The sequence below is a fragment of the Pygoscelis adeliae genome, unplaced genomic scaffold (genome assembly GCF_000699105.1).
Source record: "Pygoscelis adeliae isolate BGI_AS28 unplaced genomic scaffold, ASM69910v1 Scaffold126, whole genome shotgun sequence".
Taxonomy (NCBI): domain Eukaryota; kingdom Metazoa; phylum Chordata; class Aves; order Sphenisciformes; family Spheniscidae; genus Pygoscelis; species Pygoscelis adeliae.
The window spans coordinates 1218493-1238482 of NW_008824896.1; the positions used below are offsets into that span (position 1 = coordinate 1218493).

General features: G+C 37.3%; 1 protein-coding gene across 2 annotated transcripts; it reads right to left on the reverse strand.

Annotated features, from left to right (window-relative positions):
• Window positions 1-932: 932 nt before the first annotated feature.
• Window positions 933-18748, reverse strand: TRMT1L (tRNA methyltransferase 1 homolog (S. cerevisiae)-like). Of its 2 annotated transcripts, none has more exons than XM_009324643.1 (15): window positions 18608-18748; window positions 17393-17455; window positions 15276-15389; window positions 14108-14172; window positions 13451-13580; window positions 11474-11597; window positions 9761-9840; window positions 8432-8678; window positions 7237-7449; window positions 5956-6146; window positions 4509-4587; window positions 3548-3714; window positions 2798-2857; window positions 2256-2382; window positions 933-2134 (listed from the first exon to the last, which is right to left on the reverse strand). In XM_009324643.1, exons 4-15 carry the CDS (start codon window positions 14162-14164, stop codon window positions 1819-1821), a joined length of 1791 nt encoding a protein of 596 aa, XP_009322918.1. In that variant the 5' UTR covers window positions 14165-14172; window positions 15276-15389; window positions 17393-17455; window positions 18608-18748; the 3' UTR covers window positions 933-1818. The 2 variants fall into 2 exon arrangements, with proteins under 2 accessions (XP_009322918.1, XP_009322917.1); XM_009324642.1 differs by having other exon boundaries at window positions 17345-17455.
• Between the last annotated feature and the right edge of the window lie 1242 nt (window positions 18749-19990).

The following is a 19990-nucleotide window of genomic DNA, read 5'->3' on the forward strand; positions in this document are numbered from 1 at the left end:
CTCCTTGTCCCAGATTATAATGGCTTCTGGGACAGAGGAAAAAAGCCCAAATTGTATGAACAAGCCTGAACTTCACTTTCTCTGCCCCTCCTTGTGCACAGCTGCAAACACTAAGGAACAGTTGCTTTGACTTGGAAAAGATGCACAATGCCTTCTGTTACTTAGGAGGAGCTGTAAGTAATCAAAAATAGTTCCCACAACAGGCTTCAGTTAAACTTTCGTTTTAGCCTACTTTATTGTAATTGGAACACTCTTTTGCTCCAGTTAACCGACTTTATGACTGATTCTATCCCACTTACATTAACACTGATGTGAGCAGTGTGTTATGTGCAAGCAAAGCCTTCCAAGTCTCTGCACTTAAAAAAAAGACTTAGTTCAGAACAACTAAGGAACACTAACTTTTCTTTCTCTTTGCGTTTATCCCTCCAATTCGATCCCAAGTTATCTTTGGAAAAGAACGATAAGCACTAAATTTTTGAGGGAAACTTAGTTTGTTGCTGTTTCACTGCTGAAGTGCAATCTATTATCCCTTTAGCGATTTTGTGTTTTTTTTTTTAAATTAGGACAGAATGAAAATAACTCGTTACCAAAGCAGTCCTGAATTTAAGATGGTGTAAGAGGCAATAACTTAATTCTGGCCTGATAGGAGCTTAGAAGTTTTGCATAACCAGAAGTGTTATCAGTCATGTTACTCTTGGCGCTCAGTGAGAGAGAAGCAACACTTACTGTGAAGTTTCAGAGATGGGTAAGTAAGAATAATAACAACCCCTCAGATTCTGCTCTTAGATAAACCTAACACTGGGGGCCAGGTTGAACACTAAACCTGTGAAAAACTGGAACGACTAGTTCAATTGTGATAGTTGTTCCCAATTCAAGTGAAATATATGGAGGTATCTGAACAAAGTTTGGGGGAAAGAAAGGACAAAGTCAAGCTTATTTGGCTGGAATGCTGCCATACATTTAAGGAAACCAGAACCGACCACCAACACACAGCATCTTTGCTCATTCACAGAAGAGATCTTTTTAACAGCTAAGATTGTATTATTGACAATTCATAGCAAAACTTCACTTAGAACTTCAACTTGTGGTGCCTTGTCACTGTACCTTTTTGCAGTACACAACCGAATGCAATCTCTGAACAAACAACTACCTAGAGTGACTAACACAATTCACTAAAGTTTGGTTATAAACTGAAGTTTCAGTAACAGTCTTGGAACCATTCCTTTCCGTTCTCACTTGTGTTAGGTCCTTGCTTGTAGGCAGAACTATGAAAACAGAACTGAATGCCAAACTACATGTGCAATCTGGAGTTAGAAGTACACCGAGTCAGGACTTTCTGGCTTGCTTAAACTCAGATCACATTTTATCCCATGATATTTTATCATCTTAACACGGCCTCCCTCTGAATTGTATCCAGTCAGGTTTTAGGAATGATTCATTTCAGGAATATTCTGTTTCATATTAACCTCATGTTCAGAAATGCTTAGGACTTTTGGCCCCATCCACCCTTCCGGATTCTGTGCTAGCAATAAGGCTTTAACAAAGACTCGGGAGTGGCCACAATGCCTCAGTGTGAAAGTGGATGTGAGCGTAAAAGCAAGTAACTGTCGCGGAGACCTTCTCGCAGTAACAGTACCCTGACCACACACTCTGTGATCAGGGGTAAGTTCTGCTACATAATTCTAAAACTTCTTTTCAAATTAAAGTAGCAGGCAACTCAAATTTTCAAAACCCAGTTTGGTAAGAAGTACTGGCTTACTTGAACAGGGTGTGCTTGCAAGCCTGTAATATCCTGATCTATGAACAAAATGATTTGCATTAATCAGCTGCACAGTGAGTAGGGTAGTCTTTTGTGAACATGGCGACAGCAACTCCAGATTTATCATCTTCCAGAAACTCGGCATCTTCTGCCTTGCAATCTGCAGCAGCTTGAACCTGTTCTCCTGCCTGGACATCTTCAGTGAGATGGACAGGGCCTTCTGCCTGCCCCCCCGCGTACGTGGGGGTGCTGTACTTCATAAGAATAGTCTTAAATTGTGCCAAGGGCGCATTCGTGCGAACTCCCATAGGATCAAAGTGGGTTCTGCTTACTCTGTATCCAGCTTCAGAGAGATAGTTTAAGAACTTATTTAACCTGAAAAAAACCCACCCCAACATTTAAAAAGGAGTTAATGCTAATAAGGCTGATTCAATACAAGTTATATATCAGTTATCATAATAATAATATAAGAGTGGAACTTAAATGAAAACCTTACTTTGGCATGTTCATTCCTTTAATACTATGTCTGTGGATATTGTAGTAAAATGCAGGGTGCTCAGCACTGTTCTCAGATTTTTGTCGCTTGGCTGCATTTCGAATCACTTCTTCACTTTTTCTTTTTCCTGGACCACAAAAAATGCCAGTGAAACCAGTGAATATTCAGCGAGACTACAAAAAATGCCAGTGAAGCTGAAGACAGTACATACAAAAAAAGCCACATAGCAACTACACCTTTGTGTCTGCTTTTATAAACTAGTATTTTGCAGTTAAAATCTAGCCTGAATTTAATTAACATGCCATTTTCAGTAATAAAAAGTGAAGTCAAGAAGGCTTCGTGGAGTATTTAGCATTCTGCTTTTACCGGTGAATATGATTCTGGATGAAGGTAAAGTAAAATTGGTATTCAGTGGGAAAATAAATCCTGAGTACCAGTATTGTTAAATACAAAAAATATGTGAATACTAGGTTGGTTTTGCCATCACTTAAACTATAGTTTAATTTGACACTGCTAGAGCTACACCAAAATGATCTACTTACGATGTACCAAGTAGGATTCTGCAGAAGTATTTGGTGTTTTAATATATACGCCACACTCTTCTAGAATACAATTAAAAGTCAAAATTAATTCTACTGTAAGACAGTAAAATGGCAAAATGCCTTGGTTAAACAGAAAGAAATAATACCACATTCTGGCCTAAAGAAGGAAGTGTAGTAAGAAGCATACATATGGCTAACTTCTACTTCCTAACTCAGTAACTTGAATTTAGAGGGGATATTCAAATACAATTTCATTTAATAGAAGAACAGCATTCCTGTACAGAAAGCCATTTCTTTTGGCACACTGGATTTGCAGTCCCTGGGGAGTATGCAGAGCATGACAGCTGGAGTCCTCTCTTCCTAACAGCACATGCTCTCAGATTGGGATCGGGATACACCAAAGAACTAGCAGACACTTAGTATTTCCATCTCCTTCAGGGAACATGCTGGATTTCATGGCAGTCAACCTGCCTGCATGATGTTTATTTGGTTTAGGACCTGTCATACTGATTAAAGATGTCTAAATCCAGCGCTCTGCCTCTGACAGACCCTACTCTTTCTGCAGCACCAAAGACCATCTGACGAGAGCTGACAAGAGCTGACAAGTCCCACACTGCATTCAAAGCAACAAACATTTTCTTGACCTTTTTATGTATGCAGTGCTGTTAGTAGTAAGTTATCAGAGAGCAGTACCTCTCTAAATCACCACAAAGCCAGTCCTTTTTGTGAACAATCTGCCATTTTTCTTACCTTGTTTGTTCTCATCATAAGGACTATGGGTAGAAAAATGTTTTAAAGTTGTGCACTCAGCTTCGCAAACTAACGTCTTCAAAAGTGGCTGAGCTTCATCCAAACCATACTGGACAGCCTCAAACAGCATTCTTCTGAGGAATCCAGTGTTAAAGAGGGCTCCTGACCTACGAAATACAAGACAAGTGAAAAGTTAAGACTTCTTAATGAAAGCAAAAAAGTTGCTCTAAAAATCTCTTGCCCAAATCAATCAGCAATTTTTTTACAACAAAGTGCTGCATCTGGCTGACTGTGTTCTTAACTTAGTGATATTGAATTGCTTTGTTTCCAATGACAGTAACATTGGTCTCGTGTTAAAAATCAAGATCTCAACAATGGTAATTTTATTTCCACCACTGACTTGCCCTACTACGTTGAGAAAGTAATTTAACCCCCAGAAGAAAGGTACTGTCAATTGTCAACCATTTTTAAGTCTTTTACCAATTCAAAGCAGTATTAACAAAAGGATTTATTCTTGTTTCTCACAACAAAAAATTCTAAGTATTAATTATCAAGCAGTGTATGATTTATTACCGCCAGCACATGTAAGGATTTACTAAATAAATTATCCACAATTATCAAGTTATAAACCGTTGCTTAATATTTGGCAACTAGAGGAACACACAGCCAGGTTCTCCTATGCAGGACGTATTACATAAGTTGCACTGAATGTGAAATTTAAAGCAAATTTCTTATTATTTATTAACTGGTTTGAACTCTATGAACAAAAGCAAAAAACTGAACACCCTACTAAATTCAAATCAATTAAATGTTTCCTAGATTCCTCCTGATTGCTATACTGCCTTTTATAGTGCTAAAATATCCAGCAGACTTCATTTTTATTATATGACTGAATAGCTGACCTCCAGAGGTCTTTCCAACCTAAATTATTCTCCGATTCTGTATTGTGTCCTGTACTTACCAGAGAGGACCAAGAACTACTGCCGTCTTCCCAGGCATACTGCCGTGACAATCACAAGGCAGCTGCTGATAAGGGTTTTCTACAACAAAAAAAAACAGGATTTAAGTTGTTTTGAAATAGTCAGCAATGCCTGCTTTACTGGAGAGGGATGACATAGCTATCAAGTAGTGGTTTACTTCAGTGGAGGTATTTGGAAGGGCAAGCAACAGCAGAAGTGTGTCATTGTTCTCACTTCTGTGAGAACAATGCCAAACAGTGCTTATGAGAACGTAGTGATTAATGACTTGATCTTTAATCATTGTTAAAAGAAAAATAAAAAAGCCACATAACTACCTATGTTTCTTGGCAGATTTCAAGTAATGAGGAAATTCTTAGCCTTCCTACACTTGCATAAGTAGCTGTCCAGGTTAACAGTAAATACCAACAAAAAAATTTTCAGACATCTGCCAATTACATCTACAAAATACAGCCCACCTACAAGTTGTCTAAGCCGTAAGTCAGCTTGCTTGCAATTAAGGCATTAAGTAAACAATTCATTTACTAATTAAGATCTCTACCATAACACTGTACTTATTGGTTACTCATTCCTGTTCTTAAAACTTTATCTAATTTTTTTAAAATCTTTTTACTAACAAGCTCATTGCACGCTCATGCACCTGACTTTGAGCAGGGCACTCAAAGACACCACCAGTTAGTAGTTAGATATCCAAGAACCTGTAACTTCGAAACAAGGTTTTTCCTTTTCTATTCATTCAAACTACCATCTGGCTAGCAGCTACTTCCTAGCTTAATTTTTGTCTCCTACCTTTGCTAACTCGTGTATACAGACAGCGCACGAACAGTCGGTTTTTAACCTAGAGGCTGCCTTCTTACCACCAAGCGTTAGATGAATTACAGGAATGTGGCATACCTTTCCTACCACACCTGCCAAGTTATCTCCATCAGGCATTTACAGATACTGTCCAAGGCCAGGCAGAATACACCCTCATCTGAGGGGAAAGCGATACTGTTTAGTCCACCACATTTTAAGGTAAGTGTTAACGAACACTTTTAGAAAAGCATTCTGACACCAAAATCTATCCAGCTGCCACTGTATGGAGGAACTGAATGGTAGCAAAGACTGTCCCAGTCTTCACGCCCTTCACTGAAAGGATAGATCCACGGGCATATCAGGCATCCCAGCAGCTTCCACAGCTACAGCTAGTTGGAATGTGTCCCACGTAGAAACAAATCCAGTATATTTACAGCAAAATCCATGCAGACAACTAATCTAACCCACTACCATAAAGCATGGTACCTTCTCCACCTCATACAATACACTCATTGTTACATTAAAAGGAATTACTACTTTACTAAAGGGATGTAAATATAAACAAGGCCTAAACAAGCACAAAACGGAGATAGGGGAATCAGACCACCTAGAAAGAACAAAGGAAAATCCATTTACCTTCTACCATATTACCCTCTTTCTGAAAAATTCTCTCTTCGCACCACTGGCAATGGATGAGGTATCTTATTTTCTTTGCTGAATCATCTGCAGGAGATGGTCCCCTTAAAACTCTGACCACTACTAGAACAAAATGTTCTAGAGCTACTGCGAGTAAAACTTCAATGCCTTTGTTACAGCGAGCTGCAGCTCTACAAAGGAAAAACAAACAAAACCACATTGTACTGAAATCAGCAGACTAAGATTGCCATGGACACCTGAACCTGCTGAAAGATTCTTGAGCTCATCCACTTTCTAGAAAGAGATACTAAAGATCTCAGAAAGTGATCAGGAGAAAGTTTTGTTTCTTAAATGCCTAGTTTTGTCTACTTCCTCTAAGGCTAAGCAAATCTTGGTTTACTTCTTTTTATCACGTCTAGAAATACTGGTCTGCCATCTGCATCATCTTTCTATCCAAATACCTACCTATTGCCACGATACTGTAACAAAAAATATAAGCAAGCTAAATGAAAATCCAAGAAAGTAGAAATGCAGAGGGACACACATGATGGTAAATCATCAAATGTTAATTAAATAAGGACTGTAGGAAGGTAAGTGAGCAGTTCCTGAATAGGTAAGCATTGAGAAGGAAGAAGAAATCTTTAGGGGATCCCCTGTCTTTCTGAGCAGTTGTCCCATCCTCTTGCCTGTATCTTTTTTTCCCCAATTAGGGACCAGTTTTTATGTTTTCATTTATTTAACAGACTAAATTTACTGAGAATATCTATAGGCAAATGACTAATTTCACAAGTTAGTAATTACATATATCTTTTTAACCTCAAGCATGAGGATCTGAAGTGAACATCACAGAAGCAAGTCTAACTAATGCTTAGCTAGAAGCCATTCAAGCAGTTTAATTAATATTTACAAAGTCCTATGCAGCACTAAAATGACCGCAAAATTGAGAGAGGGATAAAAGAGTTTGCAGATAGGCAAGTCCGGGTATTACTTTTTACATTACCATCCCTCCCCACCACCAAAAAACCCTCCCTACCGCCCCAAACTCCTACGCTATTTATGCATTTTCACCTTGCCCAGTCTTTTAGTTTAAAATTTACATTATCCCACAGCAGCACACAAAATATGAAACATTAATTTTGTATCGAGAAGTCTGGCTTTTAGAATTACAGAATTCTGGAAACCGAACACGTACAACCTGCAGCAGCAGTTCTAAGTTTTGTATCGCTAATACTTTTCTAATAAGTTTCTACCAGAATTTGAGCAAATTTGTTTTAGCAGTACCTTGTCACAGCAGCAATTACTATTCTGGCTGCCAGCTCCTTGTAGTACTCTGTTCTGACAATATTACATCCATAATGGCGCAGGGCAACGTGTTGAGCCTTTGCATACAGAGAACTGATGTCTGTGGACGTCAATGACACAATTCCAAGATTTCTCACATTTCTAAAGGCAGAATCCAGATAATTCACAGAAGTTCCAAAGGGGTCCAAATGGCTGAAAAGAAAGGAAGTCCCACTGAGTATCTATAGATGCTCAAGAGTTTAGCTTTAATCTCAGGAAAACACTATTTTATAAGCTTCACCTATGGTGAAGAAAATGAGAAAACAGGACTAAAATTTACTGCACACCTCTCATGAATTACTCTGGAATACTCAAGTGTCAAATTGCAAGAGCCAGGGCAGCACTGTGCTGGAAAAAAAACCACATCAGCACAAAGCCAGCAAGTTTGGTTATTTTTTGCATCCTGACCCACTGACTAATTCAAATTACAAGAATATTGGCCTGATGCTTACCTTCATCAGGCCAATATTCTTGTAACTTCAATTAGTCAGTTCGTATTTTTGTTTCTAAAAACAAAAATATCTTCAAATGTATGCATTCCAGTTTATGTACTAAATAATTAGACTAATTTTCAGCCTGAATACCTGCTGCTTAATTAGCTTAGATCTGGACGTTAATCAATAAAAAAAAAATCCAATCACTTATTTTGATGCCTGTATACATTTTGAATGTATGCATCTATAAACCCAACTTGGAAGAATTATCCTACTTTAATTGAAAGTGAATATGCTGCAAAATGGATTAAAACAAGAGATGCAATAAAGTCCTACACAACAATACGCAAAGGTACGAATTTTCAAGTAATTAAAAGTTCTAAGAAAAAAAAAAAAATTCTCTTCATCAGACAGTGAAGTTATATCAAAACCAGTTTGGCTTAAAATCTTCATGTACGTTTACAGTCCATTCTGGATGTCAGAAGGGTGGCTTAATATTTTTCCAGTGATTTCTAAAACATTTAAGATTAAAGTTCTGTTCCCACACCATTTCTGGGACAATAGAGTTACGTTTAAAATACCAAGCGATTTGACTGTTGGTTGCTTCTTTCATTCCAACTTCCCTAAATATTCATACACTGGGAGATGGAGTGGGGTGTGTCATTACCAGAAAATTATTAACAGAAACATTCAACACTTACATGAAATCAAATGACCTCAAATGCATTATAACATTGGCATCCATTTTTGTCACCTCAATGGTGTCAGTATTTTCTTCTCCATCTCCCATAGCTTCATCATTGTCGTCTTCCTTAGTGTTCAGTTTCACCTTCATTTTGTTTAAATGGCAGTTTTCATGAATCATTGTCACAGAATTTTCATTACAATCATTAATTGTAACTTTCACAGAACTTCTGAGATGCTTTGCCCATTGTAATCCCATTATACCTAAGGAAAGACAGAATTGTAACTCCATGACAGAATAAGGAGTTGGTTCCTGGGTCACTGAACTTGCTAAGAAAAAAATTCATCCTTTTAAATGCTTATAATACAGAAGTGTGTGATGCAAATTTTGTCATGTTCCTGCAAGAATGTGTTGGTCACCTTCTACCTCAGCACAGAGTGACAATGGGGTATGTAAAGGGACAGTCTATTTGTCACTTTCTTACATTAGAATCGGGGCTATAGACCAAAAGACCTGTGATTTTTGCAGCAGGCTGGACCCGCCATCTGCAGGAAAGCCCCTTGGCTTGTTTAACACTCCAGTGTAGCAGATGGACTCCTGTGACAGACCACAGTAAAACTCAAACATGAGAATAGGTACTGTGAAGATTTTTAGGCTGCCTCCAAACATTTATTGCTGACTTTCATGGTGAAGTCCATGATTACATTGTAGAAGTGCAGGACAGGATGCACTTGTGAAGTCTGGCCTAGTTCAGAATGGTGATAAATTCATTATCAAGAATTTTTATGCAAAATGCTGAGCGGTTACTGCTGTTCTCAACTACAACCTCAAGTTTACAGTAGCTGGCTGATGAGGCAGCAATCCAGATCTCTTCAGATTTTTGTTACAGATGGTTAATAGACGCTGATATAACTACTTTACATTTAGTTCATGTTCAGAATTTTTGTAATCAAGTAAGAGATGATTCTGATAAAGAAGGTTGGATTCATCACCATTTTTAAACCACAGGTTGATTTTACAACCAAATTCAACAGCCACGGAGTCACAAGAGATCTGTGACCTTGGATACAAGTTTAGGAAGATGCCATTGCGTGGACATTAAGGCAACAGATTTTAAGGAGACCACTAAACTTTGACTTAATATTATTTACAGTCTTTTTAAAAGGCCTAATACCAGGCTCTTGGAAGGCTGGTTTTTTTGTATGGAAGCTAATGACCGCCTGCCTAAGGAAGAAAATTATTGTGTACCTCACATTATTTTTGAATATGCGATGTCAGTTACTACTGATTTCTGCAGCTTCATACTACTGGATATTAGCCAAGAGATTAAAGAAATTGACTTTACCTGTGGCACCAAAAGCATCCAAACATTCTATTGGTTTACGTTCCTCAGCTAGAACAGCTAATGCGCAGAATATCAATTGCCTTGAAAATAAAAAAGAATGGTCATAGTAAGTAAGTTAGGAAAAATATTTTTCCTTCCTTTTCCTTATTTATTTCCCTTGAATGTAATACTAGAACATTTAAGCTAAACTCTACCTTTTACACAGAAGAATTGTAAATCAAAAACCTCAACTACCCTTAAAAGTTTAATTCTACAGCAGGATATTCGTACGGTAAGATCCTGAATCAACTTACTAGTTACTCAAACACTGGGAAAAGTGGCTAGCATTCAAAAGCAAATAGTGTTTTTCTTACTTTCCTAACACAGTCTGATACTACCCTACTAAAGGCTCTGTGTTTAAAAAGATGTCAGGAATTACTGTAGAGCAATGAAATTCCACTGTGTTGAGGAACAGGTCTTGTTGTTTTAGACATGGCCATAACCTTAGTTGCAATGGCCTTCTTCAGAGGCATGCCTTAGCTTTCACAGACCTATCTGAGCTAACTTTAAACCCAGAAGCTCAGATATCAACAGCACTGAGAACATGAGGGGTCAGCGCAGGCTGAAGCACAGTCCCATGCGTTGGTGTCAACGCTTGCACCTTTCAGTTGTGGTTTAACCCGGCAGGCAGCTAAACACCACACAGCCATTCGCTCACTCCCCCCCACAGCAGGATGGGGAGAGAATTGGGGGGAGGGGGGGGGGTAATAAAATTCATGGGTTGAGATAAAGACAATTTAATAGGACAGAAAAGGAAGGAAAAATAAAAATAATAATAATAGAATAATAATATACAAAATAAGTTATGCACAATGCAACTGCTCACGACCCATTGACCGATGTCCAGCCAGTTCCCGAGCAGCAGTCCCCCCTGGCTAACTCCCCCCAGTTTATATACTGAGCATGACGTCAGATGGTATGGAATATCCCTTTGGCCAGTTTGGGTCAGCTGTCCTGGCTGTGTCCCCTCCCAGCTTCTCGCTGGCAGGGCATGAGAAGCTGAAAAGTCCTTGACTAGTGTAAGCACTACTTAGCAACAACTAAAACATCAGTGTGTTATCAACATTATTCCCATCCTAAATCCAGAACACAGCACTGTACCAGCTACTGGGAAGAAAATTAACTCTATCCCAGCCAAAACCAGGACATACAGACACCATTTATGACTCTCCTTAAAAAAAGACAATGTTTCTTCCTTCATCTTTTTTAATGCAAATAATGAGAAGACACTCAAGAGAATCTGAGTCCCAAGAGAAAAAGGCCTAGAATATGAAAACTGTAAATTATAGTTATGCTGCTGTTCAGTTAGAGGAGAGAGAGCAGTGACTATCCATAGTATCTTGTGGAGATTCACAGAAAAACATCTTAAGCATATACAATTAATTCAGTTTTCAAGTGTGCTCCTTTCAAATCCTCTTCTTCTCCGTAAACTACTCATTACAGAAAAATACTTAATTGCTCCAGAAATGACAGTATTTCTATTTCCCACACTATTTCCCATACAGTGTTCTTGGGTTTAAATATTATTTGTCAAGAAGAGTTTTCTGATGGAAAACTATTTCTCCTGCCCTGTGAACAAAAGTTTCACAGGGTTTGCTTTTCAAAACACACGAGTATTTTTCACTACAAACTCACCACCCCTCTGGTGCATACTCCCACTCTCTGTTCTCTTACCTGTTGAGTTTCATTTTAGGATTAAAATAGGAATCTGTTTTCTGAGGTGTGGAGTAGTTGGGAAGAACCTGCACATCGGTGGCTGACTCTTTCAGCACTTCATGAGAAGACTTGGGAGCAGGAACAAGAAGAAAGTTAGGGAGGTAAAGAGTGACAATTGAAATTAACATTAGCGCATCTAACAAATTAAATTGAACATCTGCTCCCATATAGCAAGAAGTCTGGGTTATGCTGGGTTATGCCAACTAGCACATGGATCTGTTAACAAGTATGTGGGGGAAAAAAAGCAGGCAACCATTTATCTTCTAGTTCTAAGAGTGGCAGATAAGGATCAAGCTCTACCACAATTTTCTTCCCATGAAACATCAGATTTGTTTCTCAGTTGGGCTCCTAGGTATCCACTCAAATTTAGGAAAGCAAGCCCCTGAGCCTGAGCCTTAGCAGATTTGTTTTGCATGTTCAAACATAATACATTGCTAATTAATTAAAACCCTAATAACATAGTCCTGAATGTGTATCAATGAATTGCAAAAATCCCTCAAAATCCTTGATCTAATCTCCGTAAATTATCAAACAGCTTCATGAAATGTGTATAGACAGCACACGCATAGGGACAATTTCAGCACTTAAGCTTTATATAAAATAGTCTGCGGCAAAACAAGCTTTCTGATATGACAGCTGTAAACACATGCTGTCATTCCTCTGAGCAGTTATTCCCAGTCTACCAGTAGCAAAATTTACGCAGGAATGACCAGGAAAAATTTGTTAGCTATCAACTAGATACCTTTCAGGGCTCAGCCTGCCTATCTCTCAGTGCTTTCGAATACACAGACTTATCTGTGAACCACTCTACCATGTGCTCCACGTTCATAGCCCCCAAGTGTTGCTGAAGCGCCTACAAAGCATGAAATATCTGACCTCTGAATTTCTCCTCTCCCCATGAGGAAAAATAGTCACATGCATTTTGTTAAAAAGTGACAAATGGGCCATTCTTTACTAACAGCTCTGAAGGGAACCATACAGAGATTAATGTATTTCACAACACAAGCTCTATTTAAGTTAAAGGTATGGAATATGGTATGGATGGTACTACTATCGCTTCTCAGACACGCAAACTGATCCCCAGACACTAAACTACTAGTCCTAAACTGCATATGGGCAACAGAAAAAAGTGTGACCCTCATAGCTCCCAGTCTCATTTTTATTATATTATATTTAGATAAAATCCATACATCTACACAGAGACAGAGAAAAAATCAGACCAATTTTCAACAGTAACAGTCTGCGTTGTCAAAAAAGCCTTAATTTTTACACACCAGCTAATCAATAATGTGCTTTTTACTTGACAGCTGTAGAGAACAGACAACTTGCAAAAACAAGATTTGGCATTCCAATTATTTAAAATGCTTCCAATCTAGTTTCTACAAATTTAGAAACAAAAGTCTAATTCTGGAGAAAGTCAGACAGGATTGTCATTTACCAAAGAACTACGGACAGCTCTGTCATGACTCTCCAGGACTGAAAAAAGTCATCTTGTTTTGTGATTCTGTGCTGATACAGTTTGGATAAAAAGCAAAGCATTTTTATATTGGAGAGATTTACTCAAGACCGATTCACAAACACACACAGCCAAATACATAGGCATTAAATTCTCTATACAGATTTTGTTTCATGGATTCCACGTCCTCCATTCTTTTGGAGAGACAGAAGCCTACATTTACAACATTAAACTAATTGTGAATGGAATATTATTTATCAGTAAGAATAGAGTAGCTGGTCAATGCAGAGACTAAATCACAACACTGCTACACCTTTGAGGGAAAAAAAAAAAGTTCTGAAATATTAAGAGCAGATTTCTCATTAGTAAAGCTAAATCTGTTTCAGATTTTTTCTCATGTCTCTCACTCACATATCATAGTTATTCCATGTGCTAGATAGTATAAAAAGATTTAATGTTTTATAGAAGTAAGAACCTACCTGTAATAAACCTTGATTCAGTTTCTCCTTTATTCACATGACGATTAATGTGACCTATCATGTCAGTTCTTCGCGTGATAGTTGCCGAACAGATGATACAATGGTAATGGGCTCCCATCTTTGAAAATGTCTGTTAAATATAATATGTGTAGTTTCAGAATACATAAACACGGTTAAAGTAGAACTGTACCTGAACACAGGCATATGAAGAAGTCATCTGTCTGTTATCTCTAGCGCATACAAAATACTCTGAATCTACAGCCACAGAGACTGTAAATAACCATACCCGCAGAGCCAGCACAGCACAGCTATCCTGCCACAGCACCACAACCAATTAAACTCTGCCACTACTCCAAATACTCGGTGCACAGGGAAGGAACGGAGAAGCATCCACTGCCTGGCCTAATGAACCCTTCATCTCTTCCACACAAAGCTGCTGTTTACTCCAAACTGTGACAGTGTTTTACATGATCTAGGCAGCTACCCACCAAAATAAGAGAGAGATACAACTACATTCAACTACCCAAGGGTTATATTTGATACTTATATTCTGGACCGATAAGCTTTTGTATCCCACACTGGATAGCAAGACATATTTTGAGACCCATTTCCCCCGCCTTCTAGGGTAACAAATATTTCTGTGATTCAGCATTTCACCTGGTCTCCAACAAGGTTTGGTTTTACTGGACGACAAGGTAAGTGGCAGATGCACATTCTGTACCCTGGAAAACAAATTCTTGTCACATCACAGTACAGTAAGTAAACAGAATGCATATGTCCTATACCACAAACTCTGATGCAAAATGTTCTTTATTTTTAGGGCATGATCTCATTTAAGATTCCCAAATATTGCCACAAGACAGCGACAAGAAAACATTACCAATTATATGATAAACTCACCTTCCACACAGAGAAATTTATCAGCTAATTATACATTATAAATTTTTAAAATTAAAAAAAAATTACGTACAGGCAATTCATTTTAATAAGTCTGTTAGCATCCTACAAAGCTACGGCAAGTCTTCAGGCTACGTGGTATATAACTTTCAAAAGTACTTGTGAGTATTTTACAAAAGTATTGTTACCTGGCTAAAAAACTTGTGTGAATACTCCTATAAAACATATATTCCACAGTTTAAAAAAAACACAAAAAGCAAACCCAGCAAAAAGGATATCTACTAGTGCACACAAAAACAGAACTCCAGTTAGGTAATTTTTAATTTAACTTTAATCTTGTCCATCTTCTGATTAGTAATTTTATTTCTCACAAACTCACATGCCTAGCTCTTTAAAAACACATACTGCTCACTTTCTTTTCCTTCCTAAACTTCCTGTAGGGATTTTAATGCATCTTACAAGCAGATCACAGAGTTTGTTAAAAAACAGGTAAGGCTACTAAATACTAATACTAAATAAATACTTTAAGTATTTATCTGAAAGTATGGAATCTTTATGATGAGCCAAAAATGACCACGCACGTGTCTGATTATTAACAATATAACAAAAACTTTTATTAAAGTAATTTTCATTATATACATATTTTAAGTTTTATAGTAATTTTCATGACATGCCAAGCAATTGTTGTTTTTTTAAAATGGGAAAATGCACACTGTAACTATTTTGGCATGTAGAACAATACAGAGCTATTTTATGTTTACATTTTACGTCCCAGGTCAAAATTCATTATGTCAGAATATGGTTCTAATTCAGAGCTAGTAACAAGATGCTTAAGTCAAAAGGAATTTAAAAAGATGAAACACAGAACAATGTCCTACATGTTCACAATTTCTTCTAGTATTTACTATTCAAATATGATTGCCATTACCTTCAAATTCAACAGAAACTTTCCAGTGCAAATTCTGAAGGTGACGATGGAGCTTATGACTATAGCAAGCTTTGAATTTCTCCTCAGGACACAATGGACAAGGCTTCTTTTCATCTGAAAATACAAATATACAAAAAGTATGAGAAATATATGAAATGCACTTACCACTCCTATTAAAAGAGATGCATGCTAAGAGAAAAAAGAATGAAGGTACTATCAATGGGAGTTAAAGATGAATTACCCAGGGTATATTCTATTTCAGGCACACACAAACTTCTAATTTATGGATTGCCTCTTTCTACTCCATAGAATATAGACAAGAACCACTATTACTTTAAAGATCATTAACTGCTACGATGTTTAGTTTTTGTTTTGTAGTATTTTTTTACTCCAGCACCATGAGGCTCATGCAACATCTGAAGAGTACTGCAGAATAACAGAATTTTATAGATGAAGTCTAGAGACTTACAATGTTTCAAAAAAAAAAAAACCAACAAAAAAAAACCAAAACAAAACCCAACAACCGAAGAGGCTAGAACAAGAATTTGTCTTTCCTCTTCCTGAATCTTTTAGATAAAACAAGCACCTGGTATCTTTTTAAGCTGCAAAAAAGATGATGTACTCTATGTTAAAATAATTTTTCTTCTTGGAATCTTGCATAAGGGACAAAAAAGCAAAGGCAAGATTATCTGACATCAAAGGTGTTGAAGCACTTGAAGTACTAACCTAAATAAAAACTAGCTATTGGGAGACATATGTTGTAGAGCTGTACATAGGACTTATGTATCAGAGCATGCATACGGCTGCTGCTGGGTCTTCAGACTGCTGAATGTCAACCAACCTCTCACGCAGAATTTAGCAGAAGGTCTTCTATGTGTTAGAATAGTACAGGATGAATACTGAAACATGCCACACAGAATGGGCATCTATAATAATTACTTATCTTAGACTTGCACAACAGTAAAATTCCTTTTTTATGACTTTTTTTATGAGTGGATTACTATGTCCACACAGAGTCCCATGCCACTGAAGCCAACAGAGGCAGCCTACAGCTCACCAAATAAATCACCACTGTTCTCTAATGTTGATCAGCCTCTTTTATTGACTTATGATTTACTGACTATCAAATACACGAGGCGATGGTAATAAATACCAGTCAGTCCATTAACACGTGGCAGAAGAATGCTACATCCATGGCAGAAGAAAAAAAATTACTATTGAGAATAGGCAAGGGAATAATAAGTTTCTTATCACTACCATGAATTTACATATAACTCGGCTCAGCAACAGCTACAAGTACCAGACATATGAGATACTTATGATCTATCTCCTCATTAAAAATGGAACAAACTCTCTATAGAAGTTTTTGGCATATTTGTTAGTAAAATTAAACAGACATGGAGGTAGGCTATCATTTCCATCAGTGGCCACTCTAAAAGATGATTAAGGCGCAAGAGTCATATGATGCAGAGCCTATATGGACCTTGATGTTTTTCTTGATTTGTGAATAAAAACTAGTTTCAGTTGCAAGGGCTGCCACTACCAGCACTAAATACATACATGTAATCAGAGAAAAACTAAAAGTTGTAATAAAAACATTTTGCAGTCTTAAAGATATCCTCCAATATATATTTGCATCAGAAATTAATATAGAGTGGGGAAAAAAAAGAGAGAACATCCAAAACAGAATACATATTTATTTAAACTGATATTTAAACACTGCAAAGACAATAATTAGCTTCCCTGTTATGGTGGCACTTGAAGTAAAATAAAAATGAGACTAAGCTGCTGATGTATAGCTAGAATTAACATTTTGCTTATCCATGCACACTGCCAATATAAGAAATGCTACAATGCAGAGGAAAAAGATGGAAAGGAATCATTAAGGCCTTAAATTTACTGAAGGGAGTACAACATTCTATAAGTAAGGGAACAAATCATAAAGCTGTTTTTTATGAAACCCCAAGTCTTCAAGCATTTTATATATATATATAAAAAATGTACATATGTGTGTGTGTATATATATGTGTAGTGTGTTAAAAATGAAAACTAAGAAAAAATGTAAATACCTGTAACATGAAGATCTGTGTTCTGGGATACTGCCATGGTAAACTCACCTTCTTTCAGGTCAGCTAGTTTCTCTAGATCAGCAAGATGTCTTTGAATTGAAATATGTTTCTCTAAAAAGCAGAGTTAAACATTCTTAGTTAAAAATTATTTTTAGTTTACTGCTATTTTTCTATGCATCATTTCAAAGCTAACACTATTAGAGAATGACTATAGTACCAATTGGAATATTTGTTTGTATCCTTTAACTTCCATGGTGGAAGGAATGACTGCAAAATTAATCCCCAGAATGGTTCTTTAATAAGATCTATATATTTCCATATATTTCTACTTGCTTTTTAATGCTGACACACATCAAATTTCTCAAATTGGAAAGACCTTCACTTGAAAAAACAAGCTGAAAAGATCAAGTCACATTCCATTTACTCCCGATTTCACTGCTCGGCATCATCAGTGAATGTGAATCATGCACAAAGCAGTATAAAAACATCCTACGAACTGCCTGGCAAAACTACAATATCAGCTAGAAGTGGACCAATTGTCAGTAGCAATTATTCACTGTATAGCCAGGATACATTCAATTCTGCCACTTGTTTTCTTCCCTTTAGGAGGCTGTTTAACCTTTAAATTTACCTCCTGATTTTTAAACTTATCAGTCAATGGGAACAGTGGAGAATTTGCTAAAAGCAAGAGAATTAGCTTATCCAATAAATCAGCTTTATTGGTTTCAGCACACAGAACATCCCAGTTTACAGTAATACTGATTCTGTAGTGATTTTAAACCTTTATGATGTTTTTACAAGATTAGTCTTCAGGTTTTCTTACGTGAAACAAAGATAGCAATTTATCAATGTACTCAAGATACAGAGGTGAGTATTAAAGCTAGGGTTAAAAGCAATTTCTAGCTTTTAATTTCTGCACTTAAATACAATAGATTTTCTCTGCTCTCTGTGGTGCTTTTAGCATCAGAGCCTGATGTAGATCATACCTCATCTAACCTTGACTTGTCACTATGTATGTGCAAATTTCTGCAGTGATTTCTAGAACTGTTAGTAAGGGGAAAACAGCCTCTCATTTGAAAGAGATTTCCAATGCCTTAGGAAAATATTTTATTCAGATGCATGGGAAAAAGTATCCATACCTATCGGACGTATAGAAAATGATATTTCACACATTCCCTTTACCTTTCCTCCCCACTATTTCTACCTTTTCTCCTTGTTTCTGCCAGCACGCAACACAAATATTCTTACAGTTTATTAGCAAACCTCTTGGATAATCAGATGATACATCCAAAATGTTGCTATCAGATTCCCTTGTGGATTCTTCCTCCGTTCCTTTTTCTTCAGTTTCCAATTCTGACTCAGTAACTTTAACATCCAGGTTGTTCCTTTTCACTTTTCCAGAGACAACCACACCATCTTAACAAAATCAAACAAACAAAAAACAACAGTAAAAGTGTTGTTGATATAACTGAATTATATACAAATACATTCGTTTCCAATAATTTAGTGCTTCTAACAGGCAAAAATGACTACAAGTGTGAAGGAGAAAAAAAACCCACAACAGTATGTTGAAGAATAAAGAGATTAATTATCGCTCATCCTTGGAGATCACTGTGAAACAATGCCATCCTGGACAGATGAAACTACTTGCCCATCTGTATCATCAGATGTTTAAAGTTAACAAAATAATATTTACATGTTATTTTCTGGCAAAATAACATGTAAATGCAGTGCTAGCAAGACAAAGCAGGCAAGGAGGAGGTCCAAATACTCAGAACAATATACTAGCGGCTAAGAAAATTTGAAAACAGAAGTTCAGAACTCTTTATCTGAAAAAAGGAGGGGAGTAAGGAAGGAACTTGCTATCATCAGGGGCCATGATGAGGGTTAAGTGCTGGTGCCATCAGCATTTGCAAGTGAATGACTTCTCTGGGGTAGAGCAGAGATGGGCCTACTGAAGAATTTCAAAAGTACTTAAGAGGCTGAGTGACTGGGCAATAAAATGACAAAAAATAGTCAAGTGGTGGACTTGGGGGAAAAAACTAATTTTGATTTCACATATGAATGGATGGACTTTGAGCTAAGCACCACCAGTCAGGACTACCACCTCGGGATTTTAAAATACAGTTTTGACGAAAAGAAGAGGTATAAATCCTCAGAAGCAGTGGGTCCCTCTCCCCACCAACTGACATCAGGAAGTACTAGAAAGGATGAAGAAAGCCCCACTCAGCCTGCATATTGAACGGTATTGCCTCTGATCCCCCAAGCTTCAAAGGGACAGGTAGAACTAGGAAAGTTTCAAAAAAGGGTGACAAGAAATAACAAAGCTACAGCATTGCTTCTTAGCTACTGAGAAGCAACAAAGCAGGCCATGACTTTTCAGCCTGGATACGACAGATGTCTGGAAGATCATGAGACGCAGAGAGAGCACAGAAGTCAACCACTCACTGTCTATTCCAGCACAAAAACTGGTATGTACCACATGGGATATCAGCTGGAAATTCAGAGCAGAAGAACGTTCTCTACACGACCTACTGTTAATGTTGCGGACCTCCCTGCCACAGGCTATTGTGGATGCTGCTGCAAGTCTACAAGTGCCAAAGTGAGAATTTTATGGAAGAGAAATCCACTAAAGGATTTTAAATA